General features: G+C 38.6%; 1 protein-coding gene across 1 annotated transcript in view; it reads left to right on the top strand.

Moving 5' to 3' along the window:
- LOC5579200 (bromodomain adjacent to zinc finger domain protein 1A) overlaps positions 1-27,313 on the top strand; it is a 49,330-nt gene that overhangs the window by 10,463 nt on the left and 11,554 nt on the right. Inside the window, exons 2-3 of the mRNA XM_021849437.1 lie at positions 9,396-9,713; positions 22,154-23,555. Coding sequence (XP_021705129.1) covers positions 9,396-9,713; positions 22,154-23,555 — 1,720 coding nt within the window. The remainder of the gene's footprint in view (positions 1-9,395; positions 9,714-22,153; positions 23,556-27,313) is intronic.

Here is a 27,313-nt window from a genome sequence, read left to right as displayed (position 1 = left end):
AAATAACTTTTAAATTTTCTTGTTAAAACAGTCTAGTTTGCTACACTCAAGTTGGTTGGTAATGTTTTGGAATACTTTTTTTTTATCTCTTACTATCAGGGCTTATATTTTTTCTTTATCTTATTTGACTCAAAGCTTTGAATCAGATATTAAAAGTTCTTGCATAAAGTAACATATTGGATTCATTATTTTCTTTAGTTACTTTAGTTTAGTGTGGCTTTGTTTCATCCTCATCTTAAACTTATTAGCTTTAGTGAACTCTTAATTTTTACACATTTAGAATAAAATGCCGAAACTCGGCTTTCGGAAACCAAGATCCGTACAGCCGAGCGCTCGGCAGTCATCTCGGTTTAATAGTTTTAGCTGATAAACTCGGTTTCTGTGAAAGAATTTGGCTACCGTGTTAAACTGAGAATCTCGGCATCTCACAAACTGAAATCTCAGTAAAAATGAACAACAATCTTTATTGAGGCACTTTTGGCCGCAGAATATATTCTTAATTTATTTAGTTTACATTTGTGTTTTTTAAGCAATGCTAACTTTGGGCTGCCCATAAATCATAATTGAAAATAATTATTGACATGTTCTTAAAATACGACTATTTATAATTACTTTCCGGCAGAAAACGAACGACATTGTATACTAAATTACATAAAAAGCAACAACTTTGAGCATACTTACAGAAGAGTTCGTACAATCTAACTTCCTCCAGACTTATAATTTCAGGCACTTGGTTAATTGTGGAAACTTTTCTACGATATTTTCATTACTTTTCTACTTATACACAAAACCGATGCACTTTTCCGAATGTAAATGAAAACAAGATGGTAGATGGTAAAACAAAATACTGAGAATCTCGGTAAACTTAGATGGAAACCGATATATCAGCATTCGAGCCAACTGAGTTCGGTGAAAACGTTGTTAACGTTGGTGCTCGGCTTACAATATTGCCGAGATACGGGTAAAATGTAGAACTAACCGAGATTTCAGTTTCAGAAGCTGCCGAATCTCGGTTAAAATTATTTGTTAGCTGGGTTTTCAGCAAAATGGCCAGAAGCCGAGTTGACTCAGCATTTAAAAATGCCGAGCTCGCGAACAAAATTTAAGTGTGATGAAGAAAAAAAGTTAGATTGAAAATTGAAATACTTTAAATAGGGTAATAGGGAACAAAAAGAGCATATCTAGACATGTAAATGGAAATGGAATGCTGTTTGTATGTCACGAGTTGGCTTGAGAACGAGACGACTGATTTGAATTATTCTTTCACTTTTGTTTTCTTTAGGGTCTCCGACGTGTATGAGTGGAAAAATATTTTTGGGAAATTCTTCAAGAAAGCAAATTTGACATTAACTTTTTTTAAGTTTTTTCAACAATTTGTTATTCCATACCAATTGTACTACTACTACTACTACGAATATTTTTTTTGTTATTGGACGGAAAAATACCGTTGAAAAGTTTGAAATAAAATTTTTGGTGTATTCAATTGAAAAACCGATCGAAGGGGGTAACGTTCAGACTCCTCAATTAAAAACCGGGAAAATTCTGAAAATTATACCGGGAAAACCGGGAAAAAAGCGGGAATTTCAAAATGAACATTTGGTGGCCACCCTGATATGTGAATTAACGTTTTAAACTCATGCGTAAACCTTTGAGGCCATTGAGAACATTACGATAGGTAAGAACTTTCTGAGATTTTTCAGCCTTTATTGCATAATAGAGCGAAATATAGTTAACCTGCCAACTATCACTCCGTAACAAGTTGGCGGCGTGCATTCTTATTTTAATATTTTCAGTGGGAAAAAGTTGAGGAAAATAATTGTCTGTACCATTTTGAAGTTGTCCTCTCTGATAGTTTTGAACTGCAATAAAAAAAGTTTTAGAATTAATTCTACATAGACCTAAAAATAACTAAATTGAAACACTGTCAACGTTGATTGAAAAGTTCCAATATAAGAGAACGCACGGAAATCTTGTGGGATGTCTATGTAAAGCTAGTTCAAAACATAAAAAATGAGGTATAGGTGTATCCACATAAAAAAAGTTTCTAAATACTTTATTGAAGGATTCTGTTTGATTTCTCTTGAAGAGTTATCCGACGTCATATCCGATTTTCTTAAAAACAAATAACGAGCGGTGGAAATTCTACAGAGCAGAAATGGAATTGCTGTCCCATGATGTAAGAACTAACATTGGAAATGTTGCAGTTATAATGTTGTCGAATCATTTCAACAAACATAACTGAACAGAAGAAAATCCAAGTAACAATAATAAAATTTTCTTTGTTTTCATGTTACTTATGTTGTTGTTCATTGGGACGCCTAACCAAATGTTAAAGGTAATAGAAATCTTGAATGTAACTGTTAGTTTTTAAATTTATTGTTCAAAACGATAAACTTTTCACTTGTCCCACCTGTGGGGCAAGTAAGACGTTTTTCAAAAACTTTTTCTGTACTTTTTTCTTCAATTTTACATAATTATCAATTTCAGTATACTGCTTATATTTGGTGGGAGTCAAGCTAAAAAATATACACGACCTCATTTGTTTTAATTTAAGGTCTCTAGAATTTGAAGAATCCCAACTATGCGAAATCCATTACCCACTTGCCCCACGGTACCTTACATATATGATTACTTCGTTAAGGAAGCAATATTATTTTGTTGATAGCATTTTATAAACTATTATTTAAAAACTTTTTTCGACATGCTAAAAAAATCACGTTTTTTATTGAAAATATTTATTTATTTGTATTTGATCCATCTGACATAAAATTTGTCTTAATGAATATAAGTAAAACTAAAAAACAAAACGAGCAACAAACATCAACATTACATGAAATGCACACTTAACTATGTCTAAAGTATTCAGCAAATCGATTACGAAGCGTCGTCATAGTGATGTTAAAATCGAAAAGATGATAAATTTCGTTGAATTTCGTTGCCATATATCTAGTTGGGTCATGCTGTCCGTATAGAGTGTTCCGACTGCCGAGACTGACAAAATTCCGTCTACGCAGATTCCGCTCCGGAGCGTAGATGCTAACATCAGCCAGAAGGGATGGCGAATCGATGTCCCCTTGAAGCAACTTGGCTACAAAAGCGGCTTGCGATACACAACGCCTGTTCTCCAAAGTATCAATCCCCAATAAACGACAGCGGTCTTCGTAAGGAGGCAGGTTACTGGGATCACGCCAAGGAAGATTTCTAAGGGCGTGGCGCAGGAATTTTCTCTGAACAGATTCAATTCGGGTAATCCAACTGGCGTGGAACGGACACCACACTATCGCAGCAAATTCCAGAATAGAACGAACTAGAGCGCAGTAAAGGGATCTCAGACACAGCGGGTCGCTGAAACCTTCTGTTACCTTCAGAACAAAACCAAGCTGTTTGTTTGCCCTCGAAACGATGTCATTAAAGTGATAGTTGAACGTGAATTCTTCGTCCAACCAAACGCCCAAATCACGGACACGTTGTACTCGTTCAATCGCTGTACCAGATAGCGTGTATTGGAAACAGTGAATCAAATTGTCATCAAAACAGACGAAAAACAAGCAACAAAGCTGGCTCGTTCACAACCGTTTGTCCCAACTTTTGCGGATAATGATACAATCAGAAGCAATATTGTCATGACAATCACAGGGCGCAACATTGTTGCAACTTTTTCAACTCGCGATTAATCACCTATTTTAAACACAAAACCAAATTTGTTTATGTATACTGTTAGATAATGTGTCAATGTTTACTGACACGGAGAAAGTTCTCGAAAATTGCAATGCGAAGCCCAAAAAATAACTGCGCAGGTGATGATCGATCATTGTCATATTCTGTTCAAGTGATGATAAACTGATGTTGCGGAATGAAATTGTTGCAACAAGAACAGGAGATGACAATGTCTTTGTTGCTGCGTGTTGGGTGACAATTGATTCACTGATTGGAAATGAATAGGGTTCCGCTTTCGGTTAAACGATATAACTTGGTATTTTTCAATGCTCAACGTCATGCAGTTTCGTGAACACCACGCTTCGAAATCATTCAACAATCTCTGAAGGTGATGGCAGTCATCCAAGGAGTCGACGATCATATAGACTTTTGTATCATCGGCGTAGAACAGCCTGGTCCCGGGCGGTAAGACTAGAGATGCGTCGTTGATGAATAGTGAGAACAACAAAGGCCCAAGATTGCTGCCTTGTGGCATTCCGGATAAATTCGTGAATGAGCTCGATTCATTAGAGCCTATTTTTACGCATAACGATCGGTTGGTGAGATATGATTCAAACCAATCGATGAAGCTATCGGACACGCCACATTTGCGAAGTTTTTGTAGAAGGATTCCGTGGTCAACACGATCAAACGCCGCTTTCAAGTCCATATACACTGCGTCCACCTGTTTACCAGCATCGATCGCTCGTATGCATTGCGTTGAAAACTCAACGAGGTTAGTAGTGACCGACCTTTTCGGGAAGAAACCATGCTGATCACTGGAGATGTACTGTTTGCAGCTATTGAATAAGGAGTCGTTGATGATAATTTCAAATACCTTTGAGCAGACACATAGTGAAGTAATACCACGGTAATTACTCACGCTACGTTTGTCACCTTTTTTATGAATTGGAAATAGGAACGACATTTTCCAACTTCGTGGGAATACTCGGCATCCAAGTGAACGATTGAACAGCTTCACCAAAGGTATAAGCAACGCTGAGCATCTTTTTAGTAGCGCTGGCGGAATCCCGTCTGGTCCAGGAGTGTAGGAGGGCTTCAGCTTGGTTATCGCACTTGCTACTTCTCGTTCAGAGATTTCAAACATTTCATAGCTGAAGACATCACGAGTAGTATCATCCAATGCAACATGAACTTGCGATGGCGCAGCAACGAAATTGTTGCACGTTGGAACTGTTCCGCGAAGAGTTCGCATTTGTCGCTGGCGCAGTCAGCTGACTGCTCGTCTAGGTACATCGATGTCGGTAGGCCGTTTTCTTTCCTTTTCGAATTTATGAACGACCAAAATTGTTTTGGGTTCGTACGAAGGTTCTGTTCCGTTCTTCGTTTATAGCGAGCATACAGTAAAGCATTATAATTCCTGTACTCACGACTTGCTTCATTGAATGCCAATTTTGTCTGTTGCGATCGATTATTGCAATAGCACCGAAGGGCAGCAGAACGTCGGCGCCTAAGCAGACGTAATTGACCGTTAGACCAAGGCGGCTTGCTGGGCGGGCGACGCGGTGGAACATTATTCGTGACTGCTTGGAGCACAGAATTCGTGAAGAAATCGACAGCTTCATTAATATCAGGGATCGAATCCAGATGGTTCCAGTCAACAGACATTAATGCGACATTTAATGACTCAAAATTAGCTTTTTGGAAGTTAAATCCAGTGTAGTCGTGTGACATCTCGTATGTAACTGGCAACGGGCACATGACTATCAGCTCAATTGCAGGATGATGGTCATCAAGTGTCGTGAGTGCTTCGGCCGCTGCAAGAAGTGTGAAATTAGGCAACACAGTATCACAGACGAGGACGAGATCGAGAGTACGGTTTGTCGTGTTCGTCAATGTGTTGACCTGAGAGAGTCCATGGAAGCAAAACCCATCCAAAAGTGCAGAACTCGCTGGGCACATACGAGAGCGATCTAGATCGATAGAGAGACGATTGTCCGCTTCAGCAGCCCAGTAGATGTCTGACTGATTATAATCACCAAACTGAAGAATTAAGTCGTTTTCTGAGAGATTGTTGTGAACGGCTGCGATTGACTCAATATGACAACGAATAATATCCGCATCGTTCTTCATGTCAGGTGGTAGGTAAAATACCCCAATGCTCACATTTCTGTCAGGCAACAGGATCCTAACCCAAAGTTGTTCAAGCTGGTCATTGACAGGTGTAGGGTCCGAACAGCAATTGAATTGCGAAGAAACAGCTATCAAGACTCCGCCACCTCTCGATTTATTGCTGTTTAGAGGCGCTGCGATCTGTCCTGAACACGGAGTAGTGACTCCCAAATAGCTGAGCTGACAATATGCGGTGGTCTAGCCAGGTTTCGGTTAAAACAATCACATCATAATCCAGCTCGGTAACAGCGAGGAAGAAGGACTCGATTTTTGTACGCAAGCCACGGATGTTTTGGTAGTAGATGCGCAGACTGGAAGGTATGAGATCGTCAGGTAGTATACTGCCCATAACTGCATATTTGTAACATTCGACAAAAGTAGGCATTGAGTAAATCGAATACTAAGTGTGTGTTTTATGGCAGTATGGGAGGAAACTGAAATTTCTAAAAATTACCAGGAACTCAAAAATGCTTATTTGAGGCTGATATTTCATACAACCCATATCGCATACTAGGTGAATTGTCAGAAAATAATTCTGAGAGAAATTTCATTGCTAACACATTACGAGGCTCATTTATAATCTCAATGTGACTGTTATGCGGTTATAATTACCAATGTGACAAAACAACTTGGTATTTTTTTCGAATTTTCTAGAACAATCTCACAGATTTCAGTAAGTTGATCGAAAGTATTTATCATATGATGACTTTCCATGGTATTAACTCCATTTTGTCAAAAATGTCGAATGTGACTGTTTTGCAGTTATGGGCAGTATACTGTCAGCACATTCTGTGTACTTGCCTGACTGCACAGGTTGGGAGACCCCTTCACCACACCCTACTGCAGGACCGGGACGGCTGTCGAGCGCTGGCTGCATGGTCACGACTGTAGAGGGGGACAAAGGGGCTCCCGTAGTGCTAAGGATTGTGCGTCCCGGGTGTTGAAAACGATACTCGTTGTTACTACGCATGTCAAAAGATGACGAATCAGCATTGGTCGCAGTAGGAGTGCCAAGAGAGATGTCTTCAGCTAAGCCATGGAGTACTTCTTCCAACGTCAAGTCAGGATACGGTGAAGATGATGAAGTGTAGCCGGAGGTACTATAAATTTGATTCGTATCAGGCAGTGAAAGCTCTCGATCATCATTGTACTTGCCTGAGATAGCGGACTGGGAGGCCGCCAATCCACAACTAGACTCAGGGCCAGGACGACTTTGAAGAACGCTGGCTGCAAATGGCGCGACTGAGCTAGAGTAACTGGCGACTCCCAAAGTGCTTTCTGTGGTGCGTCCTGGTAAAGTTGCTTGATGCATTAGATGTGTGGTAGGCGTCGATGGTAAGTTGTTGTGGTCTGAGCAGCAAACGTTCTGAGTGCAGGAAATTTTATCACGCAACGAATAATTTGAAATACAAGAATACTTGCCTAGGCAAGCTTGATGGAAGACCCCCTTTCGACCACCAATCACAGGACTCAGACGACAGTGATGAGCGCAGGCAGCAGGAGGCAGGACTGGATTGGGGCGATTAGGGGCTTCCAAAAAGCTTTCTACGATGCGTCTGAGTTGCGGAATTAGCGTTGGTCCATCGAGGTGGTGGGCGTCACAAATGGGGAACGTTCCATCGCCGGAGTGATCGAAATGGTAGGTGTGGTCAACTGAGGTAGCCACATGTTTTTTGAACCGGTGCCTTCAAATTCCCGGAACAGGATACCTTGCGGCCATGTGTCCGAGTTAAGTGCGGTCTCCCGAAATTTCGAGTCCATTCCGACTTTGAACGATATGAAATTCATTCGACTGGTGTCAGCGCCTCTCTTTACTAGTGGCACTACCGTGACTGGATCCTGGCAATGAACACAGTCTTTAACCAGTTTCTCAACTGATTCTGATTTAACACTAGGATGGATTCGTGAGAGATACAGCCAAAACATTTCAGGAGGTTCGGGAACTGTACGAACTTCCGTGAAAACATTGTCATCAGCTACGATTCTCGTGCCAGTGACTAATGGTTTGCTAGTAGACAATCCCTCATTACGTCGACGTTTCAGCGGAGGTTGGCGCACGAGTCCCCCGGAGCCAGAGAGGGTGGGAGTAGAAAGTGCAATCCCTTTGGAAAGCTTAGCAATCTGCTCACCTTGCTTAGCGATTTCCTTTCTCAGTTCGGCGTGAGCAAGTTCTTGTCTCTCGGTCATTGCGTTAATCGCATCACCAAACGATGAGACAGTGGCCTTGAAACGCGCACATTTCATTAGTTTCACACATTCATCGCACATCCAAAACAAGTTTGGACAGGTTTGCACAATGTTCACGAAATTCTTGTTCAACTTCGTAACCGAACATCTCAAATGAATCATCCTATCACAAAACGCCATACAGGAGACAGATTCGTCCTCTCCTTTGATAGGCTTTGCGCAGTGATCACACGCCGATGTCATGATGAATTAGGCACTTTAGAGGCAGCAACGGTGGTTTTCCAGTTAGGCCCTTTTCAAATGTTACGCTTGAATTTGGATTCTGCAGTGTCTCGTTTCTCGCAGAGTTTATATACACAGAGTTGCGCGAAGAGACTTCTTTGAATGCTTGCTCTTCTTCGTCTTCGAAAACAGCCCCTATCTGTTTTGCTGGGCTGCTCGATAGGTAGACGGTTTGACAGTTCGATAGGTAGATTTGGTTTCACTCTTCGCGCAACTCTTCATTCATAGACTCTGGTTTCTCGTTGTTTATCGCAGCACGGGAGAAGTACGGTAGCCGAAAAAGTGCACAGAGAGCACAGCAAGTAAAACAAAACACAGCACTAATATTTCGCAGCAAACAGTATATTTACGACGGTCGATTTCGCAATGTTTTCACGATCTACGCGTAAACGTCCACACGACAGGTGTTGTTCAATCACACGGCTTCCACAATACACGGAATTCAATTCCGATAGTGAAATTTACGCGAGAAAAAAACGGTACTAGTTATCGGTACAGAACGTAAACAACCATCAAACACGATCGCTCGCGGGAAATTTTTTATTTATTTTTTTATTTTTTATTTTCATGATTTTCAATTTGTATTGCAACTTGCATGTATTTATTCACCTCCAAACTAGTATTAGATCAAGTTTTCCCAAATAAAAATGATTTTAAAATAGATATCGAGTTATGTAGAAAAATTTACCTCTCGCGTGACGTCGACTAGTGGAGATATCGAGTTATAGAAATATCGAGTTATGGAGAGCACGATGTATGAAATTTTGAAGGGACCGAAAAATCCATCGAGTTATAGAATATCGAGTTGTAGAGAGTCGACTGTAAAATAATTCGATTCAATCTTTTGTCATTTCAGCTGTAGGCGAACCAGTCATTAAAAGTTTAAACAACAATTTTAATTTTTAGTTGAAGTTGAGAGAGATCATGGTTTTGGTTGATTGAAGTTGCAAAGTGCACCCCGTTTGACGGTACACAATTCATTATGTCAAGCTTTGGGAACCACGGTCACACTAGAATTTTTTTTTTCAACCACATTATTTTTATTTGCCTCAGATTTCATCGATCAATTTTCTCTTCCATTTTCTGCGAAAACACAGAGACTATTTCCATCATGTCGTGCTCATCTCATCGATCGTATGGACGTGTGAGATCACGGGCAAACCGAATCTTACCTACACGGAAGCGCTGGAGTCCGAGAAGCAGGCACGCAAGCTGGTCCGATCGTTTCCCGCTGCGGTCAAGGGTCCGTTCCTGCTGGTGGCATCCCACACCAAGCGGAGTTCCTTCAACGAGATGCTCGATGATGTCTTCGGTTTTGTCAAAGATCATTACTTCAAGGGAGAAACGGTCGACGCCATCGATCCCAACGAAAACGTCTACCGGGAGGCTAAGATTGTCGAAGTGATCCCACCGAGGTAAGTGACCAAGTATGATGCTTCCAAACTGTTCTTTATTATCGTGTAAGTCTACACATCATACTTTGCGCTCTTCTGAAAAAAAAAATCCTGGGAAAATAGTGATTACAGTTAACTCTTCTTAACTAGATATTGAAGGAACCATCTAGTTAAGGAGGTATCTAGATACAGAACACATAGAATCGTACATTTTATATTTTTCTACTAACAACCTGTCACATCGCGTGACTATGTTTTAAATTGATAATTATTCTAGCTGTTACGTCTGTTTGTCTGTGGAAGAAGAGCTTGATGATATTAAAATAATTCCAAACCTGTTTATCCGTTAATTACGCGGAAAATAAGAATATTTCTCAGAAAAATATTAAAAATTAAATAAAATTTTATTAAATAATTTATTAAAATTTAAATTTAAATTTATTATTTTTTTTTTAATTATTAAAAATCAGTAACCAGAAGAGGCTTCAAGAAAAAATGAAAAATAATAGAGATGTTCAATAATAAAAATTATAAAAATCAAAAACCAAAATTTATAGATTTGCGAATATAGGTAAGGTACCTCGGGGCAAGTGGGTAAATGGGGTAAGTGAAAATAATTGATATATTTTACTGAATATGTGATTTAACGTTTTAAACTCATGCGTAAACATTTGAGGCCATTGAGAACATTACGATAGGTAAGAGATTTCTGAGATTTTTCAGACATTATTGCATAATAGAGCGAAATATTGTTAACCTGTCAACTATTACTCTGTGACAAGTTGGCGGCGTGCAATCTTATTTTAATATTTTCAGTGGAAAAAAGTTGCGGAAAATAATTTTCTGTACCACTTCTAAGAAGTGCCTTCTGACAGTTTTAAACTGCAATAAAAAAAGTTTTAAAATTAATTCGACATAGACCTAAAAATAACAAAATTGAAACATCGTCAATTTTATAATCACGTGGGGAAAGTGAAAAGTTTCTCATTAGAGATTGACTTTGTGTTTTCTCTTTAGGTAGCTATAAGTATACAAGGTTCGCAATTATCATAGAACAACTGAACGTGCTGATAATTCAAAAAACACTATACTCAAAGCGTTAAATGCTATTATCATGGCCAAATTATGGAACTTCTCTAAAAATAAGGTTGCCAAATATTACGATATGATTATGTTTACTTCGGACAGCCGATTAAAAGGAAGACGTTGATTGAAAAGATCCAATTTAAAAGAACGCACGGAAATCTCGTGGAATATCTATGTAAAGCTAGTTCAAAGCATAAAAAATGGGGCATGGGGCAAGACACTTAATCCGGTATTAAAATATTAAAATATATATTAATAATATTACGATTTATATTAAAGATATTATCTAGTGTGCTGGGAGTTTCCTCTCCATTAAGTTATCCAAATATATGGGTAGATGATTGACAAAAATAAACAATAACGATAAATTTGAATCTTATGTGGAGCAAGTTTAGATTTATTGTTTGATCTAGTATATCAGACGTGGTTGTACAAATTATGAAGTGCAACACTGCTGAGCCGATTTCACACTTAGATCTTGAAAGATCAATTGACGGAGTAGCTTTGTAAATATCGTGCTTCATCATTCCTGAAAAAACGTGTAAAAAGTTGCATGATGAATGTGGATTAAATAAAATGCAATGTCCAAATATGTCCAAAAAGACCTTAGTTCTTTCATGGATTGAAAGAAGGAATTGATTTCCCCCAGAGCACCGCACAAAGAATATCCTTGAAGATCAAGGATGTTCATAATATGTTTCGGCAACAGACCGACCGCTGCTTGGATTCACTCCAAGAAAAGTGAATGATCATACAACATTATAAATAATATATGTATTGCATTGAGATTTGAAGTGAAGATAAAAGCTCACCGTGTTTGAGTCCATCATGTAGGTTGATATCTTGAAAAGTCAGATGTCTTTGTTTCTTAAAAGAAAAGTCACAGCCACCTTGATGTGTTTCGAGAATATTAATGGATTAATATATATAATAATTGATATTAACAAATATTAATACCAATTTTATTAAGTGTCCTGCCCCATGAAATGGGGTATAGGTGTATTCACATAAAAAAGTTTCTTAAAGGATTTGATTTCTCTTGAAGAGTTATCCGACGTGATATCCGATTTTCTTAAGGCTCAAGAATCCATCATTCAATCATCAGCAATCATCAAAATTTTAAAACCAGTTTTTTTGTTAAAATTTCAATCAATCCTTATGAAAATCTATCATCGTATTTCTGATAGCAAGTGCAATGCAATGATAGATTTTCTTGGGCATTGCTTCAATTTTGAGCAAAAAAACTGGTTTTGAAAATTTGTAAAACGATGATGGTTATTTTCCTCTTAAAATGGCTGTGGATGGAAGCGGATCAAAAGAATATACGTAATGTATAAGTGAAATGTGGTTTGGGACATTAAAATAAGTATTTTGAAACATTTTGTTTCATCTCCATTGTTAACATATTTTTGAAGATACTGATGTTGTTAACTGATTTGCATTCGGGACGAAGGTCATTATGCAGCTTGAATCCATAAAAAGTTAGCTTTTTACGGCCCATTTCAGTATTTGGCCTGACAAAAGAAAAGTTTCCTGCTTGTCTTGATGCACGACTATGTTGAATCCTTCTTATGGCGATGTTGTGATGCAGTGAAGGGTCATGGGATATTCTGTAAACATGAGTGAGCGTTTGCAGATCGTACAGTGCTTTGATCGGTAAAACATTATCGCTTCGATTGTGTAGGATACGAGCAGATGCGTAATTAGGCGAGTATGATCGAAGTAGGCGATGATTGAGTAGAGTTAGTTAGTGACGGTGAGTGATAGCTAAAGGACAAGCAATCAGGTTGTTCCTAAGATTTACGAAATAAATCGGAGTGAAATTGTAAAACGCTGTGTTACGTTATTCTGTGATTGGTATCCTTTTGAATCCTGAATATCCTGAACTCTACAACTGGCGACGAGGATAAAGGTAGGAATTTGATTCATTTTTGAAATGATAAATGCCACCAGATTGTAGTTTGGCTCACACATTTTTTTGCCGGATGATGTGCTTTCGGATTTAATCCGTGTCGTTCACGTTATTTATATGTATTTGAGCAATTATTAGTAAAATTGTAATAAAATTGATGCATTGGAGTGTTATGTTCTTGAAAATGCTGAATGTTGAATGTTTCACAGAGTCATATTTTTTTTCCATTTTGACCGAAGAAAACGAAAAAGCTGCCCGTTGTTACTATAGCAACGACAGCCACGCTGGACTCCGAGGTTTACTTGTGAAAAAAAAAGCTCACTGACGAATCAGATGACAACGGTAATCGAGTAACAGTATCTATAGCAACGTCATTGACATGCTTTTGTGTATGTTCGTATTATTGGTTACTGCAAAAGTGTTGGTGATGGCATCTTTCGATATGATCATTGATGATTGAGAATGAGTTTTCAGCAGGGAACACGTTGGCAGAAACGAGATAGCAATAAAAAGTGAATGGTTGTTATGGGGACACGGGAGACCGTGTTATTTTCCCTATCTTTCGTCTCACTCTAACAATAATCAACAAAACTTTGTGGAAGCAAATCTCGAGTTTTAGTGAACCGATGAAGCTGAAAATTTATCGGGTTGTGCACTACATATATAGAATCATAGTGATACATTTTCGCATCGATATATGGAGTGGTTCTTGAGATTTGCTTCTTGAAATGGATAGGGTGATTATGATGACGTCCCGTGTGGCCTTATGGCCGATTGATTTGCTACAGCGGGAGTAACTGTCAATAAAAAAAAAAAAAAGAAAAAAAAGAACGGTAGTTGATATTTGAGCTGTGTAGTGAAAATAGAGAAGAGTTAACATTACATTTATTGCCTAAACAGCTGATTTGTGTGCTTGTAAGTTTGAGTTGTTGAATTATTGAAATGGCAAAAGAAGCAGTTGTTGTCGTAGGTGTATAGAGTTATTGATCAAATGGATTGAAACAGGTATGTGATTAGATTTTCGATGCAGTAAATTCTACGATTTGTTTATCCCTGGCCACGATCACAGGGTTTGACGGTGCCAAAGTAGAAGGTGCACCATAATAATACCCGTCTGTGAAACATATCACCTTCCCAATACTTTGGCACACCTCCAACGGTTCATGATTTATCATGAAACGGCTGCATTCAGGCGGAGGATCTGTTAATATGTTTCGGCATATTATCAGGTCCTCTTCGAACCGAGGGACCGCCAGGGCTCATTAGTTACTTATAAACCAGTACTGGTTGTTGATGTTTCAGTTCGTTTACACGAGCTGTAGCATCCTTTGTACTAATCAGCAATGGTGGTTAAGTTTCGAAGCCAACGTGTGATCAATCGTTTTATAATGCAACATAAGAATGGGTGTTTGGTGGAACTGTGCGTAGCACTCGTCGTTATTAAATTTAGTGATGGTGAAGGTGCTAATAGTGATTTTATAATAAAATCTATGGTGATGAAAATTTGAAAATGAAAGTGGAAGTGATTCTGGTAGTTTTGTTAAAAATATAATAATAATGATGTGAACTCTACTAATTTAACAATGGAATATAAACTTTATTGCCTAGCTCTTCAAACGTGCATGATAAAAGTGTTAATAATGACAGCGAGTGCAGAAGAATGGATCGAAGTGATTTTTTTTACGGTAAATTTCTTGATCATAGTGCTAAATCGTAGTTTGAATAGTAATGACTCTACAGCAACAATATAATGATACATTTAAATTGAATATCTTTTAATTACTTAGTAATGGTAACAGATGGTAAATGGTAAAAACAATGAATTTATATGAAAATGGTGTGATGTGAAAAGTGATATAATGGAAAGTATATCAGAAGTGTATTACGAAAGTTGATGAGTGATAATCGGTGATATATGTAATAGTGTCGAAAATAAAAGTGACGATAGTGAGTGATGAAATGAAATGGGGAATGAGGACCTTTTAATAAAACTATTTCGTTCTTCACTTTAACCACTCTAGTAGCATTTCAGACCTTATCATAGTTTGATAGTAGTCTGAACTAGTAGACTGCAAAACTACGGCAAGGGCTGATTGCTGCTAGTGTACACAGTGACCATTTGAGCAACATTGCTTAGGAACGTCTGTGTGATGAACGCAATAGAGGCTTATAAAAGCAAATGCTGGGAAGGAGCTTAGGGCAGATTAAGAGTGCCAGTACTACCCCTATCGCTACCGATAAAAAAAAAAAAAAAAAAAAAAAAAAAAAAAAAAAAAAAAAAAGTAAATTCTACGATTTGTTTATCTACAAGATTCCAATTGGAAATCATAATTTGCGGATTCTTCCTGTACATTTTGGTTTGCAGAGAAGGGTATTATGTTTGAAAAACAAAAGTGTGTTGATTAGGGCAAACTGTTTAATTTTACCCTCAGTGTTAAACAAAAAATAGGGGCCCAGATAGCCGTAGCGGTAAACGCGCAGCTATTCAGCATGACCAAGCTGAGGGTCGTGGGTTCGAATCCCACCGGTCGAGGATCTTTTCTGGTTGGAAATTTTCTCGACTTCCCAGGGCATAGAGTATCTTCGTACCTGCCACACGATATACACATGCAAAAATGGTCATTGGCATAGTAAGCTCTCAGTGAATAACTGTGGAAGTGCTCATAAGAACACTAAGCTGAGAAGCAGGCTCTGTCCCAGTGGGGACGTAACGCCAGAAAGAAGAAGAAGTTAAACAAAAAAAGAAATGTTTTGGTTGTTACTGTTTTCATTCAAATTTGAATGGATTTTCTTTACGTTTGCCTGTATTGCTTGAATTTCCAAATTGACGGAATTTCTAGCTACGCTCTGGTACAGAGAGTCGGTTATGCATGAACGAACTTTCAATGCTGCAACTGTGAAGTGTTGAAAATTATTAGATATCATTTTCTGTCGATTCACAAAAGCAGAAAATTGTCCAAATTAATCATGAGCATTTGAGTTATTTGGAAATGAACCAGAAGCGTTCCAAGGGTGGTGGAAAAGAACCAGGAGCGTTCAAAGGATGTCGATTTGAAACCAGAAGCGTTTCTCAAAGAGTTATATAGGAACCAGAAGCGTTCGGGATATATTTGGATTGAATCATTGGAGTTACGACTAAACCAGGAGCGTTAAGTCTAAAGAAAAAAATGTAAATTGGAGTATTGTATTGGAAATGATTATGGTTATTTTGAACCAGGTGCGTTATAAAGTTTGTGGTAAAAAAAATACAGTGAAACCTCCATGAGTCGATATTGAAGGGACCATCATAGTAACCATGACTTTATGTAATTGTAATTGTAATTGTAATTTATTAACGTTACGATACCCTGTCAGTTTACAAACTATATCTCAGGTCAAGGAAACGAACGAAGTAAATTTGGATATTAAACATTGGAAACTAGTAATTAAATCACGGTTTTACAAGTTACAGTGACTGTCAGTGTCAATAACGACCACATTAAATTTAATCTAGGTACCTATTATCTACTGCCATCGTTTGAAGGCTGCCTTTATGTTTTTAGTATGGAGTCGATATCGCGCAATGGAACATCGACTCATGGAGGGATGACTGTATTTAAAATTTGTGAACTGAATGAGTATATGGTAACATGTTGAGGCATATTGATTGAGAACCAGAAGCGTTCTGAATATATTGAATTAAGAATCTGCGTGCCTATGGATTTACATACAGGTATTGAGCGTTGAAGTTTGAATCGAAAAAGTATGACATAAAGTATTCTATTGGAGAAAATAGTTAAATGGAGAAATATGAATACAATACTAAATAAAAAAAATAAAAATCAAATCTGGAGTTTTATTTTATTATATATATATTTATATTGTATATGTTATGTGTTTAAAGTATATAAGACAATAAAATATATTTGTTAATGAGATATTTCTGGAACATGTAAACCTCGAGTCAAGCTAAAATGAATTAAACTAAAACAGTTAGTTTTTGTAAACTAACAATGTTATGTACTATTTGTTATGCACATTATTTGTGGTATGCACAAGAGCCATCATCCGGTATTTTCAAACGACCAATAAAATAAAAATACGGAGTTCGTATTGTATTTGATATACTAAAATAATGTTACAGATGGAGGAACCTCGCCAAATTGCATCGTTTCGTTGTGATATAATCGAAAAGGGGAAACTCTCGAGAGAATGGGAAACCTGGAAGTGGTCCCTTGAATGTTATTTCGAGGCATTCGATATAACCGACCAGAAGAAGAAGCGCGCAAAATTATTGCATTTGGGTGGTGTAGAATTGCAACGAGTTTTCCGCAGTTTACCAGATCATGCTAAAACGCCGTTGGTTACTCTGAACCCAAAGGTGTACGATTTGGCCATTGAGCTACTTGATTCTTTTTTCCAAGCTGGTAGGCAGAATGTGATAGAGCGTCGGAAGCTTCGTAAGCTGAAACAAGAGGTCAACGAAAAATTTTCTCATTACATTGTTCGACTTCGTCAACAAAGTTTGAATTGTGGTTTCGAAAAATATTCAGCAGATGTATGCGAGATACTGAAGGAAATATACTTAATCGATGTTGTCGTTGAGAATTGTCGATCGGATGAGTTACGTAAGGCCATCCTGAAGCGTGATCGTTCCTTGAAGGAAATCGAGGAAATTGCGGCCACTATCGAAGACACCGACCAACAAATGAGAGAGCTAAAAGAAGTCAACAATCCGATGAGAGAATCGTCGGTATACGAAGTTGTAAGAAGAGAGAAACCATCATCAGCGACTGCTAAATTCGATGGAGAGAGAAATCAAACATCAACCGTGTCTAACCGACGAGTTGCCCAGCAGTTTCCAACGAGAAATACCAAAACATCGTGTTTCTCGTGTGGGCAAACGGGACATTTCTCCAATTCTCGTGAATGTCCTGCTCGAGGTCGTCCATGTCGTCGATGTCAACAGCTGGGCCATTACGAGGTTGTCTGCAGAAAACGCAAGGCCAGTTTTCCAAAATCAAGGATTCCGGAGAAGGTTTGTACAGTCGAAAAATTGTCCGAGTCAATCAAGATGTCAGATGAAGGAGATTCAACGAACGACGAAAAAGTTTACTATGCTTTTTACGGAGGGAATGAGACCAATGTTTTGGATGCAGCTGTAGGCGGTGTTCAAATCAAGGTTTTGATCGATTCAGGTGCAGATGCGAATTTGATAAGAGCAGAAACATGGGAAATGATGAAGACGCAAAATGTGAAGGTTTTGAAATCTACTAGGGGATCATCACGCATTTTGAAAGGATACGGCAGCGATAAACCTCTTGATGTCATCGGAACATTTGAAGCAGAAGTCAGTATCGGACGTAGATCAATAGTAGCGGAGTTTTTCGTAGTGAAGGGTGGACAGAAGGATATTATAGGAGATCTTACGGCTAAGAATTTAGGCGTACTGAAGGTGGGATTAGATGCAAACAACGTCAGCATGGAGCAGAAGCCATTCGCAAAAATCAGTGGAGCTGAGGCGACTATCGAAATGGATCCAGATGTCAAGCCGGTGTTTCAACCTTTGCGCAGAGTGCCGATTCCATCGTGACATTATCGAGGTTAAGAAAGGGCCAGCTACCTGGGTGTCTCCGTTAGTAGTAGTCGGAAAAGTGTCAGGAGAACCGAGGATTTGTTTGGATTTACGGCGAGTGAACCAAGCAGTACTGCGAGAACATTTTCCGATGCCTATGGTTGAGGAATATCTTGCGCGTCTTGGAAAAGGAAAAATCTGGAGTAAACTGGACATACGCGAGGCATTCCATCAGGTCGAGTTAAGTGAAGAATCGAGAGATGTGACGACGTTTATCACCAACCGTGGTTTGTTTAGGTTCAAGCGTCTACCGTTTGGCCTAGTGACTGCACCGGAGATTTTTCAGCGTATCATGGAAGAGATGCTGTCAGGATGCGAGGGAACCTGTTGGTATCTTGACGATGTTATCGTTGAAGGAGAAACGAGTGAAATTCATGACAGAAATTTGAAGAAGGTAGAACTCTGAAATTTATTATAATGTTTCGATGTAATAAAAATATGGATTACGTAAATTTAATTTTAGGTTCTTCTTCTTCTTTTCTGGCGTTACGTCCCCACTGGGACAGAGCCTGCTTCTCAGCTTAGTGTTCTTATGAGCACTTCCACAGTTATTAACTGAGAGCTTACTATGCCAATGACCATTTTTGCATGCGTATATCGTGTGGCTGGTACGAAGATACTCTATGCCCTGGGAAGTCGAGAAAATTTCCAACCCGAAAAGATCCTCGACCGGTGGGATTCGAACCCACGACCCTCAGCTTGGTCTTGCTGAATAGCTGCGCGTTTACCGCTACGGCTATCTGGGCCCCCAGAGGTTCTTAATAGGTTCAAAGGCGTAGAACTAAATTGGGATAAATGTGCTTTTGGGGTTTCCAAGCTTGATTTTTTGGGACACCACATTTCTGAAGACGGAATAAGTCCATCACAAACTAAGCTGAATGCAGTTTCGTCATTCAGATCTCCCACTTGTGAATCAGAAGTACGGAGATTCTTAGGTCTAGCCAATTATTTGAACAAATTCATTCCGGATCTCGCGACGATTGCCGAATTTCTTCGAAATCTCACAAAGAAAGAAACAACATTCAAATGGACTCATGTGCACGAGACTGCATTTCAAATTATTAAAGCAAAGATAGCTTCCGCATCAACATTGGGATTTTTCAACGTAAACGACAACACAATAGTGGTAGCAGATGCAAGTCCGTCAGGATTAGGAGCAGTTTTGCTTCAGGAAAATACAAACGGAGATCGTAGAGTCATTTGTTTTGCGTCTAAGTCATTAACAGACACGGAACGAAGATATTGCCAAACTGAAAAGGAAGCTTTGGCATTAGTATGGAGTGTTGAGCGGTTTCAAATGTATTTGTATGGTAAACCATTCACTATCATGACTGACTGTAAGGTTTTGGAGTACTTGTTTACCCCTCGTTCGAAGGCGTGTGCAAGAATTGAGCGGTGGGTACTACGTCTACAGGCGTTTGATTATCATGTTGTGCATATTCCTGGTAATCAGAACATTGCTGATTGTCTTTCTCGTCTGGCAATGGTAAAACCGAGTGCATTTGATCCTGACGAAGAAATCGCAATTCGAGAAATAGCCATGCAAGCTGGATCTACTTTTGCTCTAAAATGGAGTGAAATCAAGGAAGAATCTCAGAAGGATTCTGAAATTTCCGAAGTTGTATTACTGCTGGCAAATGCAAATTCTGAGGAATTGCCTCTATCATATCGCGTGATAGCAAATGAACTGTGTTCAATTGATGCGGTTTTACTAAGAGTCGATCGAATTGTTATTCCACGTTCACTGCGAAGCAGAGTCCTTGAGATTGCTCATGAAGGACATCCAGGAATAAATATGATGAAAAGTCATTTGAGAACTAATGTGTGGTGGCCTAGGATGGATCAAGACGTTGAGAAATTTGTGAAAAACTGCAGAGGCTGTACATTGGTATCAGCACCAAATCCGCCTGAACCATTGGTTCGACGTGAGCTTCCAAATCAACCATGGACAGATTTGGCTGCCGATTTCCTGGGACCATTGCCGGAGGGTCAACATTTGTTAGTGATAGTTGATTATTATAGTCGATATATGGAAGTCTGCGAAATGAAAGAAATAACAGCTGCAGACACAACAAAGGAATTGGCCATTGTATTTAGTCGTTTTGGACTCCCAAGAACATTGCGCGTCGACAATGGACCACAGTTCAGCGAAAAATGTGATGAATTCAATGAATTTTGTGAAAGCAATGGCATCAAGATAATCAACACTATTCCATATTGGCCGGCAATGAATGGTGAAGTTGAGCGCCAAAATAGATCCATTTTGAAAAGGTTGAGAATAGCACAAGACTTGGGAAAGGATTGGAGATTGGAACTACGAAAATATTTGCTAACATACCATTCAACCAACCACAGCGTCACGGGAAATTCACCAGCAGAACTTATGTTTGGAAGAAAGATCCGGAATAAGCTACCTGGGGTACCATTTGAAGAAATAATGGATGATGAAGTTATGGAGCGAGATGCAATGCACAAGGAAAAACAGAAGGTCTATACTGACGCTAAAAGATCTGCTACAAAAAGTCAAATTACCATCGGAGACCGAGTAGTCGTGAAAAGAATGAAGAAAGCGCATAAATTGCAGTCTGATTATTCACCAGAAGAATTCAAAGTCATACGTAAAGTTGGAGGAGATACAACGATTCGTCCATGTGATTCAGGAAAGGAATATAGGCGAAACGTGGCGCACTTGAAAAAGATTGCGACTGCAGCAGCATCAGATGAAGAATATGAGAAACAGAGTCATGAAGCAGAGGTTATGCAAGAGAAGAATTGTGGAAGTGAAATGTGTTTAGAAGAATCTGTAGATGTCAGAAGAAATATGGAAATTGAGAGGAAAGAAAGACAGGTAGAATCTAAGGAAAATCAAAAACGCACAAAGCGAGTGACAGCTGAACCGAAGAGATACCGAGACTATATTGCTCATTAAAATCATTAAAGTAAGGGAGGATTGTAGGATACGAGCAGATGCGTAATTAGGCGAGTATGATCGAAGTAGGCGATGATTGAGTAGAGTTAGTTAGTGACGGTGAGTGATAGCTAAAGGACAAGCAATCAGGTTGTTCCTAAGATTTACGAAATAAATCGGAGTGAAATTGTAAAACGCTGTGTTACGTTATTCTGTGATTGGTATCCTTTTGAATCCTGAATATCCTGAACTCTACAGATTGGAATACAGCATGGCGGTAGAAAATCGGAAAGGTTTGTTTAAAGCAATCTTCAAGATTTTCAAGATAACTTTAACTTTATTGATTTTGATTTCTCCGCTAGAATAGGTATCACTCCGCGAAGCCTGCTAGTGGACTGTTGCCTGTTCATTCATGCATTCCATTCAGTTGCATTTTTTCTTTTATCGGTTGTACCTTTCACCTCTTCACACACGCTAGCAAGCTTTCAGTCTAGGCGCGCAAACAGTCTACACACGAAAAGCTCTCACATTAAACTCTGCTATCCTGCGCTGCGTAAAGTACAAGATTTTTTCCCAAACAAGTATTTTTGAGCAAATTTCAATCAATAATTCTTATGAAAATCTAGCATCGTATTTCAGATAGCAAATGCAATGCAATGATAGATTTTCTTGAGCATTGCTTCGATTTTGTGCAAAAAAAAAAACTTGAAAAAGTCTTGAAATTTTTTAAAATGATTGGTATGGTTATTTTCCTCTTAAAGCTCAATTAGTAAACTAAATTTGATGACAAAAACCACATAAATCGAAGATTACTTCAATGTTATCGCATGCGACTTTTCTTTATCATCACTCTACACATATTTAAAAAACTTGATACCCTTTTCATAACAACGTAATAGCAGTGATCGATTTATCTTCATTTTTTTTTTCTTTAATTGCAGTAACAAAACCAGTCCAGTAAAAGCTGAAAAAATCAAGTACCGCGTCCGATCCGACGATGGCAGTGAGCCAAAAGAGTGGACCTTGAGTGCAGAAAGTATCAAACGGGACCGTAGCTCAGCTACTCGGGACAAGTGTAAGGTTTTCCTAAAGCAAAACGTAGAGCAGGTCAACGGAGTGCTTCGGATAAAAGATGCTCCCTTCAAGAAGCACGTAACCGATGAGAAAATTACGGACGCTATGATATTCTTCGGTAAGCCACCGGACTTTGGAACATCAAAAAGTTTGCAAAGGGCCGAAGAGAAGAAGCGCATTGAGCAGGAAAAGAAAAAATCTTCCGAAAACGGTCCCAAGAAACGTGGCCCCAAACCTGGTTTCAAGAGAGGCGATGGCAAACAACAAAGCATGACAAAGTATTTGAACAAATCGTCCGAAGCAACGGACGAGAAGAAATCAGAGAAAAATTTAAAGCAAGAGATGGAACGCAAACGGCAAGAGAAAGCAGAAAAAGAGGCTTTAGAGAAAAAGCTCTGGGAAGAGCGGAAGGCGATTCTTACCGAACAGGTTGCAATTGCCATTAAAAAGTTCAATACCATTCAGGAAGACTTGGAGCTGAACGATCAAAAAATCATTCCAGAACCCAAACCAGTGAGCACCATTATTGATTCGAAGCATTTTAGTGATTTTATGTACATTTTGGAATTTATGACGTCTTTCTCTGAACTATTGTCGATTAAAGATAAATTTTCGAATGGTCTGTCTATGGATCTATTGGAGAGAGCTTTGCTGCTAAAGGAAGTAAATGGTCCGTTGAGTGACATATTTCAAGTTCTGCTGAGTACTATTTTCTCACACCAAGTCGAGGAAGAAAACGAAGTATACATTCGGTACGATACAGCGTCCGACTTTGGCATGCGAAAAAATGGAATCCCGTTTTTCAAAAAAGCGACCTTAGCTGGCATATGGTGTGAGACTCACTACTGCGCCAAATTGAACGAACTGCCGATGGATTCTACCACCGTTTCGGAAATACTTCGATTGCACTTTCTTTCGTCCGGTGCACTGATTGAAGAAAGGGGAGCCAAGTGGCGGTACTCCATGCGAGGAGGCTATCACAGCTCCGACGATCCTGGAATCCAGATAGTGTTGGACAGTCCGCACATTTTGAAGGCACTCAGTTCGCACACGGTGTTTCAACTTCCAGTTGGCGACGTTTTGAAGATTTTGAAATGCCTTATCGACCAGCTGTTGACGTACAGCAGCGTGCGGGAATTGATTGAAGAGCGCCTAGAGAAGGCCAAGATTGCTAAGCAGCAGTACTTGACGGCAAACGTGGCCAAGCGAAAGCGCGAAGGGCGCAACGCCTCCGAGAAGTGGGATATGAGGAACGAAATCAAGAAGAAGGTAAGCAATTCACATTCGGTATTTAAAGTCTTTTAGGGTAGCGATGCTATAGTTTGCCTATGGGGCCAGAATTCGTCCACTCAGTAGAACCTTCTGTTCAGGAAACCATCGAGAATTGATAAATTTTGACAGTTTGTCTCACTTACAACTGTACATTCTATTTTACTCTGTCTCTGCTAAATACCTATATGTTTACAATAATTTTCAGATTTTTACTGCAAAATAAAAACAAAGATTGCATTTTATTTGTTTAAGATTGACAAGTTGGTATAGTCCCATTTCTAGTTGGGTGTTGTTCATAAGCATTCCAACTTTTGTTTGCAAAACTGTGTTTTTACCTATTCTACCAAAAAATAATAAACTTTTTAGGAAAAGAACAAAAATAACAACCGGTACATTTTCTCAGGTAAACGGGTCTCCTTTAGAGTCCTGGTCAGCCCTGCTATTTTATGCAAGTCTGTAAAAAGGTTTTTTATGATATGTTTCTAAAATCTTTATTGTAATCAAAATGGTTCTATAGTCACTTTTTTGTCTGAATCTGCTTGCGGTGAATCCAGTTTCAAAATCCTAGATGCTCCAGAGAACTCTTCAGAGACTATTACGCGGCTATTCCACAGGTTCTTAATGACATTTATCTCAAATCTCGAAGAATTCTAGTGATTTCTCTAGTCCAGAGATTCCCTCTGTAATATTTCAGAAATTCCTCCAGGGATGCTCATTTGTCATAAGATGCTTAGAGGAATTTCTTCACAATTTAGTCCAGAAAATCCTAGAGCACTCCAACGCTCTTTCTTGGCAGTACGTCCTCACTGGGACAGAGCCTGCTTCTCAGCTTATTGTAGTTATGAGCACTTCCACAGATATTATCGTGTGGTAGGTACGATGATACTAGACGCCCAGGAAAGTCAAGGAAATTTACATTACGAAAAGATCCTGGACCGACCGACTCGGCTAAGGAAGGCCCCTAACACGTACTACATCCAGTAATGTTCAGTAATTACTCAGGAAGCAATCCTAGCGATTATCCCTGTATTTCCTCCAGATGTTTTTTAACTGATTCCAGTTGTTACTTCAAAGAAATTTCTCGCGGATTCTAAAATAGTTCTACCGTAAAATTTTTTAATAAAAAAAAACATAAAAGACATAAGAATGTACAATCATTATTAGAGATGTACCGAATATTCGGCCGGCCGACCACTGGAGCCGAATGTCTCGATTATTTTGATTACTAGCATGCAACGACCAGCGGAACAATCGGAAAACGTTGCTTATGAAAAGTTTTCCGGACTAAAGCGGGAATCGAACCCACATTCCTTGGATCGATACAGATATATGCTTAGTAACACTAACCGCACGGCCACGTAGCCCACACGATCACGTTCTTCCTTTATTATGCGATTCAGTGGTCTGCGGTGGTATATTTGCTCCAATTTCTATAAAGCACTTCCAGAAGTCAGATGAGGAATCAAGTGAAGTATTACCCGAGTTTCTTAAAAAAAATGAAATGGATAAATAATACCATCAATTGTTAATTATTAATAAGATACAACTCCTTAACTTCAGAAAATCAAATCCTCAGAACTTTATTCCACCACTAAACTATCGCAAAAGTTTTTACAGGTGCGGACACGCTAATAAAAGTGCTCAATGACATCAAATCGGATAGGTGTCGTGAAAATCAGAGAAAAAGTGCTCTGAAGATACCAACATGATTCGATGCAATCCCGCACTTTTATTCACACTTTAGTAGGTACTTATAAGGCCGCACTTCGCAGTCCAGTGGTTAAAGAAATACACAATACGATTATTGCAATTTCTTCGATCGATTTGAGAAGCTCAATAGTGTTTCCTATTGAAAAAAAAACTTGCTTTTTTGTTGTAGATCAAAATTAAAAGTGTAGTTTTCGGAAAATTGGACGAATATATGGGTGTTATACGGCCGAATTTTGAGGTTTTATTTGACCGAATATTGAGTTATTATTCGGCCGAATGTTCGGCTGAATAATAATATTTGAACTATTCGGTATTCGGCCGAAAGCCGAATAGTACTATTCGGTACATCTCTAACTACGTCGATTTTTTTCCATTTATTCCATGCATCTGCATGAGGATTCTTTAAAAACATAATCTACGATTACTTTCAGGAATCGCACCAAAAATTCTTTCAAGCATGTTTTCCAACTTTTCCAAGAAATCCTCAATAAGTTTCTCCAGTATTTTTTACAGCATTTCATCGAAACTTGTTGCGGTTCTAACATTCCTTAAAAAATAAAATGAAATTTCCAAAATTTTAATGGATACTTCAAAACTGAATTCAAGGTTCCACACCTGTTAATACTACAGCAATTATTACAGGCTATTGCTCTGAACATTCAAATATAATTGCTTATTGCTCCAAACATTGAAATATAAATTTCAAATTCATTCAAAGATTCGAAAGTTTTTTAGTTATCTTAGCAATTTATTAGAGATGGTTGGGTCTCGGGTTTTCGAACCCATACAAAAAACGCAACAGAAGAGATTCATGTACCGTCGATGGGGTGACAATGGGTCTAGGGGGTGAGATTGGGTCAAAACGGAAAAAAGTGATTTATGAAATATTTCAGCTAATAACGCTGATATTACTAAAAATAATATAGCATATGCTACGGAACATATTATTACACGGAATTCATCACAAAATACATTTTAAGAAATAGTAGTTTTTGTTTACTATGTCAATAAACTATGTTAAACTATGTATGTTGAAACTAGATACAATTTACAACAATATATTTCTCCTGTGCAAAGTATCACGCATCTACTTTAACCTCTATCGTTATATTAGTAGAAGGTTGAGAGTCTTTTCATTGCACTTCACACGTATTTTCCGGAATCTATTTGTTTTTACACAAAAATTTTATTTTTTTCGGTACAGTGTCTAAAACATCAAAAATGGGGGTGAGATTGGGTCAAGCAAATACGATAGTAGGGTCGGTGTTCCCTTAGTGGACGGTCCCCTATAGTCGCACTAGTGGCTTTTTACGGCCGTTTCGCTGGTAATCGTAGCAAAATAATTTTTGACATGAAGATCAGTAGCTATTTATCTAAGTACCATTGACACACAGCTCGATTTTGTTCAAAAAATGATCGAAATAAATAGTTTTGCTTAAAATTTTAGCTCCCTTGCACCTATAGTTAACCTATTGTTCCTATAGTAGCACTACTCAGAGAGACTATTTTGTTATTAAACAAAATAGTTGATAAATTAGGAACTTTTTTACATCAATCGAACGCTTTTGATCCACACTTCAAAGGAAAAATATAAAAGTTTTGTAAAAATACGGTTTTGATTTATGTTTTGCCTATTCCGTGAGGCTAGTGCTACTATAGGAACAGAAATTAGGAATAGTGCTACTATAGGCACTTGTGTTCCTATAGTGGCACAAGCGATAATAAATACAAAAACATGAGTTTTCCTATCTTTCCCTGGCCACGATCACAGGGTTTGACGGTGCCAAAGTAGAAGGTGCACCATAATAATACCCGCCTGTGAAACATATCACCTTCCCAATACTTTGGCACACCTCTAACGGTTCATGATTTATCATGAAACGGCTGCATTCAGGCGGAGGATCTGTTAATATGTTTCGGCATATTATCAGGTCCTCTTCGAACGGAGGGACCGCCAGGGCTCATTAGATACTTATAAACCAGTGCTGGTTGTTTATGGTTCAGTTCGTTTACCACGAGCTGTAGCATCCTTTGTACTAATCAGT

The sequence above is a fragment of the Aedes aegypti genome, chromosome 1 (genome assembly GCF_002204515.2).
Source record: "Aedes aegypti strain LVP_AGWG chromosome 1, AaegL5.0 Primary Assembly, whole genome shotgun sequence".
Lineage (NCBI taxonomy): Eukaryota > Metazoa > Arthropoda > Insecta > Diptera > Culicidae > Aedes > Aedes aegypti.
This window is presented reverse-complemented; position numbering and strand designations above follow the sequence as displayed.